Here is a 10886-nt window from a genome sequence, read left to right as displayed (position 1 = left end):
ATTGGGTTTTTACCGTTTTTGCACAGGAACTGCGAGCCTCAAGCCAGGCCTAACTGTGGAATCACCAAACCGCTTAGATGCTGCGTTGGGCGAGTTCATTAGAAGGGATTAATTGGGGGTTGGGACTAATTGGTGATTTCTGCACTACTACACGCGTTTGATGAGGCAACAGAGGAGAGCAGGCCCGCAGATCTGGGGCTGCCTCTGAGCTCGCCCTCCATGCTTGAACTCCTCCATGAAGCTGGCTGACAAAGCCGTGAATATTTGGGTAAAGTGGATGCCCCGCATGTGATGTGATGTGCGGTGGGGTGGGGTGGCACAGGACAGCACGAACACCGCTCCCCTCACAGCGGCCGCCATGGCGGCGACACCGCCCCAGGGGCGGGGCCTCTCCTGGGGGCTCCCGCCCTGCCGGCGTCTACGCTGTGCGTCTGACGTCACAGCGCACAGACGCCGCGAGAACGAGGGAGAAGGAGGAAGCAGCTTCTCTGCGCTCTCAGCCGCCATTTTGTCTGTGCGCGCAGGGCGGACACGGAGCTCGCTCCTTTCTATTCCACTTGTAAGTGGTGGGGGCGGCCCTTCCTCATTCTCCTTTCACCTTTGCTTTTTTTCTCTCTCCTTTCCGTTTCCAGGGGAGACGAAGCAGCGGGGAAACGGAGGGGAGGAGGGGTGGGGGGTGGGGTGGGAGAGCTGGTTGTGTTGTCTCCGCGGCGCGGGGCGCATCAGGCGCTGCTTCAGGAGGTGTTGAGGGGGGAGGGAGGAGGATTCTCGGTACAGGAGCTCTGTCGGGGTCTCTGCGGAGGTGCGGAGGGCTGGGGCGGGCGGAGCTGGGCTCACCCGGCCTGGCCGAGCCTGGCGCCCGCCCAGGTGGCCGCGGGGACCGGCCCTTCCTCCCCCGCCGGCCCCAGAGGCCTCCCGGGGGAACGTGGCTTGGAAACGGGCTCGGTGCCCCTGGCTTGGGGTGGCGGGTGTCCCCTCCACGATCTGTGGTGTCGGACTTTGGCCATCCCAAAGGAATAAGCCTTTGACCTCCTCCGCCTGCCAAGATTTTGAGGAGAGGCATTTAGAAATTGCTGTGTAGGCAGCTTACGGCGCGGCTTTCGTGGCCCTTATGTGTATGGGTCTGTTCAAGGGGGGAATGGCTCCTGCCTGAGGAACCTTATGGCAAAATGTGGGAGTGAAAACTGCCTGTGATATGGATTAGTTCCACATGCTACAGGAATGCATATGTTCGTGGCAGCTGTCAGTATTACATAAGTGAAGTTTTTCGGCGCATAAAATCAGATAGAGCACCGTAGTTAAAAAAATTTAAGGTAGCTTCTAGCGTAATATGGACTCAGACCGATTCTGGACATTTTCTCCTCATTTAAATTTACTTGGCTCCTTTAGGGACAGAATTTGTAATTTTTATCTTAATTTCACTAATGCTATGTGCATTTGATTGTACTTAAGCAGCAGTTAATCTTCAACAAAGCATTTTCTCCTGTTTTCTTTGTCAAATATCCATCCTTCTTGCCCCCAAGCCCTGCTCTTCAGGACCGTTTAATGGTGATTTTATTTAGCTAGTTGTTCATTACGGAGCTTTCTGCCAAGTAGGGAAAGGAAAAAAAATCCCAAGCAAGCATAAGTAGAATTTCCAGTTCCAGTGTATGTGGAGCTCAGCACCTCAAGAGTAACCAAAACTCGAGTGTGCTTCAGAACCTGAGTTATGTAAGGGGAAAATAGAGGAAAACGGCTTTGGAGATGTGTAAGAAGAGAGGAAATTAAAGCACGTGAATGAAACACCAAATTGGTTTTAATTTTTCAGGTGGTTTTGTTTGTCGTTTGCTACGCTAGTATTTTTGGTTTTTATTAGAATCTCACGAGTGAGATTTTTGTGAATCATGCCTCACCCAAAATTTGTACAAGGCACTTATTTTGCAGTTTGTAAATATATTTTTGATTTTAAAAACATTGTTGCAAATGTCTGTCCTTTTTTTTTTAATTACCAGCCTCTCACGGATCTTCTGAAAGTATCAAAAAACCCTTTTTTTTCAGAATAGGCCTGCCATTTGCATGTTCTAGGGGTTTCCAACTTAATGCCTTCTCTTTGTATAGAGGCATTGTTCTCTGTAAATTTACACGGATTTGCACAATTTACACATGATTTACAGTCATGATTTTTCTAGTCTTTTGCTGTCATTGTCTTTAAACTACTGTTCTCACTGTCACTGCTTACTGCAGAAACTTTTTATTACCTTGTATAAATTCATTCTTTGGAATATACCGGAATAGATATAGAAGATTATGCTTATTTTCAAAAACCTCCTGCTGCAGATAAGTAAACAAATAACAGTTGGTTTTGTTGCATTCTTTAATTCTACTGCTGTGTTTTACTTTGCCCTTTTTTTTTTTTCTTTTTACAGTTGTGCATGTACCTGTTTGAACAAAGAATTCCTGCACCTAACATCCAGCAAGAGAAGCTGGTGGGTTTTGTCTTTGTCGAATCAACTGAACTGTAGAACACCCACAGTCCTGCATGCTAATAGGTGCAAAAGTTGGGACTTGGCTCCAGGCTCTCCAAAGTTGTGTTAATCCATCAGAGTTCACAGTGGTTGTTGCTAAAAGTGACTGTTTCCTGGTGTTCTGTAAATAGTTTAGTGAGAGAAGTTTTTAGACTGATTGTGCATTCTTGATTTTCATGTAGTAACTTTTAAATACAGTAGGAAGACATAAATCCAGGTTTTCTTGTTAGAGGATGCTTGGAGAGGAAGGTTCTTCCAATAGGAGGCTCTTTAAGGATACTATTGTGCTTAGTCACTTGAGAGTTTATTTAAAACAGTCTTTAATGACATGTTTGAAGCTATTAAATGAAGATGAGTTGGCCTATTTAATCTTGATTTGTGTTTCATAACAGCACTGGTGTTGGGATGAGGGAGCTGTGTCTGCTCGCCAAACCGAAATAATGGGGGGAGGGAACTGAGGAAAAATGGGTCTCTTCAGTTCTGTCATACTTGATCAAACTACCATTGTTGACTTGCACCTACATGTGTGTTTGTTGATTTTTTAATTTGTTATTATTATTACTGTGTTTTCCAGTGGGAGATGAGGCATTCAAAGCAATCTCATTGTCCTGATTGGGATGACAGGAGGAGCTGGGATCAGAGGAAGCACAGTAGCAGCCGCAAGCGCAGAAAGAGGTCCCACAGCAGTGGCCAAGAGAGCAAGCACTATAAACCCAGTCGCATTTCAGAAAGGTATAAGACTCTGAACTGAGTAGTGCAAATGTTTCTTACCATGTTTAAAGTAAATGTGTTTTCAGGGTAGGAGTTTTTGAGTGCCCAGAGTTGTCAGTTCCGTATGGTTTGGCTCACTTAAGACAAGCCTGATAGATAGTTGTTAACACAGCACCTGAACCATTAAATAGAAATTGTTGAATAAAAGCAAGTAAATGTTACTAGTTTGTGTCAGTTAAATATTGGTATTGCATACAATCAATATTAAATTTCAAGTGAAAAGGATGCCTTTTAATTTAATGTGAACAAAAGGAGGAGAAGGTTTGTTTAATAATACAGTGGTAAGTATGAATTTTTCTTACTAATTTGGAAGTGATTTGTGTTTTCTCCCACACTGCTTTCACTGGAAAGATGTATTTTTCTGTTTTGTCTTGTTTTTTTTTTTTTTTTTTTCCCTTGAAAAGATCCAATGGAATTCTTTCAAAAGCTCATACCCATGCTTATTAAAATGCTGGAAGGAGTAGGCGTACATCAGTCAGGGAACTCTGTGCCTCAGCAGCTTTCTTAATGGTCTGTTTTCTGTGCAAATGATCCTTGTTCCAGATACTCTGAGGTTTTAATGCTGGTTGCAGAGCACTTAGAACGATGCTACTTCTCTCAGTCTCTAGGTTTTATTTAACACCTGGAGCTTTGAAAGCATAGAAGGGATGATCTCTGTATTGTAGATGGTTTGTCATGTGAATTAAGCTTGTAATGAATTTGCTCAGTATATTTTAGAAAGTGTTTCTCCTTTTTAAGTCTGAGTTCCTTACTATGCAAACTGTGGTCAGATCATACATTGTTCATGTAGATGGCTGCCGTGTATTTGAGACTGACAATGTTGTTAAATTCCTAATAAAGTAACATCAAAAGCTCCACTATTTTTGGGGAGGGAGTCAATTAAAAAACATTTGTGCTGTAAAGACAGATACTGTGTAACTCAGCTCAGGTCACTTATCTTGTTGGAACCTCAAGTTTTTGAAGTGGAGAACATTCACTTAAAATATATTTTCAGTCATTATTTGGACGATAGAGCCATAAATGAAAGAGACCATCATGACCGGAGATATGTTGAGGAATACAGAAATGACTTCTGTGAAGTGTATGACCACAGGCATTATCACAGAGACTATGAAAAGAGTCACCATCATCACTATAGCAAATCCTCTGGTCGGAGCAGGAAAAGTAGTCATAAAAGGAAGCATAAGAGACATCATTGCTCCAGTCACCAATCGCATTCGGTATGAGTAATTTTTAACTTTATTATTAATGAATTAGTGGTAATAGACTTCTTAAATGAGTGCTAGAGCTGCAATTCCTGATCCACGGTACTTTAAGAAATACATAATTAAAAAAGGATTTGTATTTATTTGAGTCTGTTTGTGGAGCATGTGAATATGTTGTTAGTTGAGATTCTTGGATCATTGCTGGGTGGGGGGTGGGATCATCAGTGCTAGTTGTACACTGGGAATGTAGGTGGTTGGTAGTCCAAATCACTGGGATTGAGCTGAAAAATGTTATCTTGAAATTGAAGACAGACAGCTGTCCTCTTTTGAAGTGCAGTTGTCACTTAGCTTTGCAGCATAGTGAACTCTGTTTTTTCAGGTAGATTGTGAGATGCTGTCCACCCTATTGCTAATAGTAATTGAGATGACATGCCTTTTTAACATGAATTGAAAGTATGAATGTGCATGTCTGGTAAAGGGATGTGAACAGTTTTACACCTAGTTGCAGAAAGCTTTGATAAGCCCTGTGCCCAGCTAATGGCACCTAATATCTTATGAGAGGGGATAAGTTTGCTGCTTGCCTTCTTTGAAGGTGTGCTCTCTGAATTTCTCATGATTGTTATGATGCCCTCTGATGCATCTACAGTTCCAGGTGCTTTATACCCTTTTCTGCAGTAGAACAGCAAGGTGTATTAGACCATATAATGCAAATTAAGGACTTCAGAGTAATTTTTCCTCCCCTCTCTAAACATGGGGAAATAAAATTGTTTATATGAGTGGATGTTTTAAGAATAGAAACATTTCACCTGACTGAGAGCTTAGGTATGTACATAAATACTGGTTTTTGCTATTTGCTAGCAAATAATTAGAAATAGCAGTGTTGCAGTCTTAATCTGTCTTCAATTAAGCCACTGTTTGAGAGACAAAATTGTGTTGTTTTTTTTTCTGTTGCTTGTATCACTTTAAGTATTTATCTGAAAATCTGTTCCTTGCCATGTTTTTCTTCTGTAACATAAACTGTGCCCTGTGAATTTCTGGGGACTGAATTTGAAATTGCTCCTGCCAACTGTTCGTGGCCTGGTGTGTAACTGAATGCCTGAATATCTCCCCGCTGAATGAATTGCGTATTCTGCCCTGAATTCACTCTGATATATTGATTGGCTGGACGATCTTGGTGCCGTTTCCAGAAGAGTCACCGAAGGAAAAGATCCAGGAGTGTAGAGGATGATGAGGAGGGTCACCTGATCTGTGAAAGTGGAGACGTTCTAAGAGCAAGATGTATAGAACATTTTTCAACACTTTTAAAAAAACTTTTCAGAAAAAAATCTGTTTAGAATAGTATGTCAGAGGAGGGGGGCTAAAGAAATCTCATTGCTCTTTTTGTTCTGTTTTTTTTTGTGCTTTTTTGTTTTTTTGCATATCTTCTTTTCTGTAGAATTTAAATACTGTGTTCAAAAAGTTCCAATTAGTAAATGAACTTGAGATTAGAACAAGAGATAGTTTTTTGGCTAACTGTTTTCATGACTCCTGTCCAATAAAATAATGCATTCTGATGCTGAAATTTAAAGTAATTATGCTTTTGTAATGGCACATTTTAAAATCTACATTAATATGTTCATTCTCCTTTAAGTAGTTGTATAATTCTAACTTATCTTTGTTCTTTTTAGATGAAATTGTTGCGACTTTAGGAGAAGGAGCTTTTGGAAAAGTAGTGGAGTGCATAGATCACGATATGTAAGTGTTGGGTTATCTATATCAGTGGATCTCGTGATAAAAGATACTTGGATCAGAAATTAAAGCTCGAGGATATTTTAAGAGAAAGTTGCAGCCCAAATGCCCTTTTTAATGATTGAGAACTCTGTTTTGTTTCATTCTTCTGTTTCTATTAAGTACTGCTGCTGTAACTGAGAGCAACTGCAGGGTGCAGAACTAGTTTGGGAGACTTTTAAAGGTGGTACAGTATACTGAGAAAGTAGTTTTGGTTCTTAGTGGAAGCAGTTTCTGGAAATTGGAAGCAGTTGCTTGGAATTGGTTGAGCTGTAAATTGCTATCCTTGGTTTTCATAATAAAATTATTCTTTAAAGGTTTTTTTGAATCAACAGTAACCTAGTATCCAGTACTTTTTAAATGGAATTATTGCTTCCATGTGGGTGGCATGTCTGGTGAAGAAGAAACTGTATTTCCATTAATTCTGTATTATTCTAACAGTTGTTAGAACTCAGACTATTTTAACTGTATGTTTTATATCAGCAATTCTATGACATGGATTTAGTACTTTTTGCTCTGCCTTTGGTTTGTTCGTTCTGTCATTTCATAAGTGAAGTCTGTTGTGGAGTTTGAGGTCATGTTGTGAGGGCAGAGAGTGTTCTGAAGTTGTTAGAATTGAAAGAGCTCTACAGAGACAAAAATTGTCTTAAGAGCAAATGGGACAGAAGGAGCTGTGTCTGTGTTCCATTTACGTTAACAGCCTTACAGTCTGAATGCACGCAGGCATTCAGTGCAGCGCGGTTTTCACTGGTATAACCTGCTCATAATCCAAACTTCAGAAATTACTCAATTCCCCTGATTCCATAAGCACTGGAAAAGAGCCAGTACAAGTTGTGCAAGTTGCAGAGAAAAAACCTATCAAATTTTTGTAGTATTTTTGTTCAAATGAGAACTTGGTTAATTTTTTTAATCATTCTGCTGGCACAGTCCCAATATTTATTCAATTTCAGATGAGATAATAACACTGAAGTAATTAATAAATCATATACTATAAGTATTTGAGAAAGGAAAGATCAGGATTACTTTTTTATATAAAAACTGTTCTGGTTGAGTGCAGCATGCTTAAATCAAATTCCCCTAATCCAACTCCATAATGCTCCATGACCTTTAATCTTCCTGTGTTTCTTTTATTAAAATCAAGCTGCTTTGGGGTTGTGGGTATTTAACAATAATTGATTCCGTTTGCTGTGCTTTACTTTCTTTTCTAGGAGAGGAATGCATGTAGCAGTTAAAATAGTGAAAAATGTTGGTCGATACCGGGAGGCAGCCCGTTCAGAAATACAGGTGTTGGAACACTTGAACAACATGGATCCAAGCAGCAATTTGTAAGTATGAAATTGAGTGGTCAGCATACCAAGGATTTGAGGAACGTGATTTATTCAATAGATTTTCATTTGTTTTCTTTTTTTTATTTTCTCTTTTCAGCCGCTGTGTCCAGATGCTGGAGTGGTTTGATCACCATGGCCACGTCTGTATTGTTTTTGAGCTACTGGGGCTCAGTACTTATGACTTCATTAAGGAAAACAGCTTTCTGCCATTTCATATTAATGACATTAGAAACATGGCCTATCAAATTTGCCAGTCTATAAACTGTAAGTAAATTTCAATACTACTTTCAAATATATGAGTGTGTTTTGGTTTCTCCTTTAGGAATTTAATGTGTAAATTATGGAATACTTTTCTCTTTTTCCTTGTAGTTCTACACCATAACAAACTAACTCACACAGATTTAAAGCCTGAAAATATCTTGTTTGTGGAGTCTGATTACATAGTGAAGTACAATGCCAAAATGGTAAGTTTGTCCTTTGTTTCTCCCAACTTGAGTTGCACTATTTCTGTCTTCATTGAAACTTAAAAAGAGATAACAACTGAAGGTTAACAAAAGAGGAAAAGAGCTTTTGTTACTGCAAATGGTCTTTACTCAGCTCTTCTGGGTATTAAGATTAAATCACTTTGTTACCTGCTCTTCTTTCTTGGAGCATTGAGCTACACAGGAATTAAAGTATTTGGAGGAAGTGTTTGTTACACATTTTATCCTAGCTGGTACTTTGAAGATAATGCGATACTGCCTTTTGCCTAAGCATGCTTTTTAAAAGTATTAACAGCATTTTGGTTTCTTGCAGAAACGAGATGAACGCACTTTAAAAAACACGGACATCAAAGTTGTTGATTTTGGAAGTGCGACTTTTGATGATGAGCATCATAGCACATTAGTGTCTACAAGACATTACAGAGCTCCTGAGGTGATTTTAGGTCAGTAAAGACTCCTAAACCTTCTGAAAGTTCATTTAGATGTCTTTACTTCATAAACTGCAGTAGTTTTTCATGGTTCTGGTAATCAGTCATCTCTCAGGTGGTGGGGGTAAAATTATTGAGAGTAAACAGTAAAATAAATACTCTAAAACCAGGAACAAACAGAGTTTGAGGAGGGCATGGGGTGTAAGTTGGGCATCAGTAAATGTGTGGAAATGGGCATGTTCTTTGTGGGTTACACATTTTGAAACTATACTAAAAAGTAAAACAAACTTTGCCTATTTTACAGCATTGGGATGGTCTCAGCCGTGTGATGTGTGGAGTATTGGTTGTATTCTGATTGAGTATTACCTGGGATTTACCGTGTTTCAGGTGTGTATGTAAGCTTAAATGTGTTTCTTACAGACTGCTGATTTTAATCTTTTACATGCATGTAACTACGTAAAAGGCAGAACCCCATGGGCTTTTAAGGATTATATAGATGAGACTGGAAAACCAGCATCCATACAGGAAAATGTTACATCTTGGATATCTCCTTCAGAATATCTAAGATGATCTTTTCTGGCATTTTGAGTGAAGACTGTCATGTTACTGCTGGAATTAAGAGTAAACGCTTATACAATACTTGGTTTATGAACTGTTGTTCAAGGGTCATCCTCACTGTGGAAAGTGTTATATAATCTACATTGCATAATCTGTTTTTAATAATTGAAAGTGGCAGAGTTTAAAGATGTCGTGACAGTGCTCTGGCAAAAACTTGATTGCAGTTTGATTGTTGTTACTAAGTGGCTCAGAGGAGAAAACGTGCTAAGTGCTTTCATTACTTTTTCCACACAGACTCATGATAGTAAAGAACACCTGGCAATGATGGAAAGAATACTGGGGCCTCTGCCCACTCACATGATCAAGAAATCCAGGTATGTTCATTGTAGAAGTGGTAAGTTGCCTAGTATCTTCTCTTACAAGAGAAATTGCAAAGTTGCCATTGTAAGCTATGAGTTGCTGCAGATCAGAGATTCATAGGCAACCTTAAGTAGTTGACAGTAGTCCTCTTTGCTGATTTTAGTATGAATTGTCAGCCTCTTGAACTGTAACTTAAATATGAATATTTCTAAGTCTTTAAAGCTGAGTTTGGTATGGTCACTGGAACAGTATTAGACATAATTTTTTCTTTTAACTCTCAGAATAAAGAACATGTTGTCATCACAATAATTATTGTGAGGAAGAAGAGGGTCCTTGCTTGCTAATACAGCTGTCATCCTCTTGTACTGCCACTCCATATCCCTCAGACATGTGCTTCAGTGATCTTTCTCTCTTCCTCAAAGATAACTCCATGCAGCAGGAGTTTCTCACTTCCATGGCAAGGAGAAGTAGCCAGCACAGGGTTCTCCCCTGACCCTTCTATGTCCAGAATTTAGAGGTCCAGGGATTTGCTGGTCTGTTTTCTTTCTTACATAAGCTGTCCTCTTCCTAGGTCATGTAGAGAATTCTGTAATTTATGTTAGAGTAGAATTCAAATAGTTCTGGGTTGGGCAATGTATATTGCTTGTTACAGTTGTCCAGTTGATTATAGTGCATTTTGAAAAACAGGAAAAAGCTTGCAAAGCAGCAATTGCAATAGATTCAAGTACCACTGAAAAAAAAAGCTACTGTATTCTAATTATTGTGGCAGCAATAATAAAAAAGAAGCAGATCTCTGTGAATAAATACACACTAAAAGAAATGTTAGCTCCCAAGTGCAGAGATACATGCAGGAACACTTAATGGTGCTTTAAAACTTCTTGGAAAAGCATCTGCTTGCTGTGTGCACTGACACCAACTTACTGTTATTTCCCTTGTCCTGCAGAAAACATTATTTCCACCATGACCAGTTGGACTGGGATGAGCACAGCTCTGCAGGCCGCTACGTCAGGAGACGCTGTAAGCCTCTGAAGGTAGGAGAGAGCATTTTTATTGCTCTGCTAGACTGCAGTTGTAAAAGCTCTCTCTAAGATATCTCCTGCTTTTTTTTTTTTTTTTTTTTTTTTCAGGAATTCATGCATTGCCAAGACACAGATCATCAAAGTCTGTTTGACCTTGTTCGCAGAATGCTGGAATATGACCCAGCCAAAAGAATTACTCTTGATGAAGCCTTGCAGCATCCTTTTTTTGATCCATTAAATAAATAAATTCAAAGATCTTCTATGCTTCTTCAAGGAGATTTCCTAGACTGTGTCAGTCAGTCGGCAGAGGTTGCATGAAACTTTTGTAAGCTTTAAATTATTTTGTACAGTTAAGTCTGTAAATAATTACATATGTTTTGTATAACTGTTATGTTTACCTTGTTGAGCAGTTGTAGTCTTATGGGTATCAAAGTGGAAAATAAAAGTAATTTTCATTTTTGAAA

At 39.5% G+C, this 10886-nt stretch overlaps 1 protein-coding gene across 1 annotated transcript; it reads left to right on the top strand.

Annotated features, from left to right (window-relative positions):
- Nucleotides 1–443: 443 nt before the first annotated feature.
- On the top strand, nt 444–10886 carry CLK4 (CDC like kinase 4). Its single transcript, XM_068205835.1, has 14 exons — nt 444–559; nt 2406–2465; nt 3079–3236; nt 4270–4495; nt 5668–5758; nt 6148–6214; nt 7456–7572; nt 7673–7839; nt 7945–8039; nt 8371–8500; nt 8790–8872; nt 9338–9417; nt 10347–10434; nt 10531–10886. Exons 2-14 carry the CDS (start codon nt 2412–2414, stop codon nt 10666–10668), a joined length of 1494 nt encoding a protein of 497 aa, XP_068061936.1. The 5' UTR covers nt 444–559; nt 2406–2411; the 3' UTR covers nt 10669–10886.

This window comes from Anomalospiza imberbis, chromosome 15, assembly GCF_031753505.1.
Source record: "Anomalospiza imberbis isolate Cuckoo-Finch-1a 21T00152 chromosome 15, ASM3175350v1, whole genome shotgun sequence".
In the NCBI taxonomy this organism is placed as follows: domain Eukaryota; kingdom Metazoa; phylum Chordata; class Aves; order Passeriformes; family Viduidae; genus Anomalospiza; species Anomalospiza imberbis.
This window is presented reverse-complemented; position numbering and strand designations above follow the sequence as displayed.

Coding starts and splice junctions, on each gene's coding strand:
- CLK4 (XM_068205835.1), top strand. CDS start 2,412: ATGTACCTGTTTGAACAAAGAATTCCTGCACCTAACATCCAGCAAGAG. Junction 7,840..7,944: donor AATTTGCCAGTCTATAAACT/GTAAGTAAATTT, acceptor TTTTCCTTGTAG/TTCTACACCATAACAAACTA. Junction 8,873..9,337: donor TGGGATTTACCGTGTTTCAG/GTGTGTATGTAA, acceptor TTTTCCACACAG/ACTCATGATAGTAAAGAACA.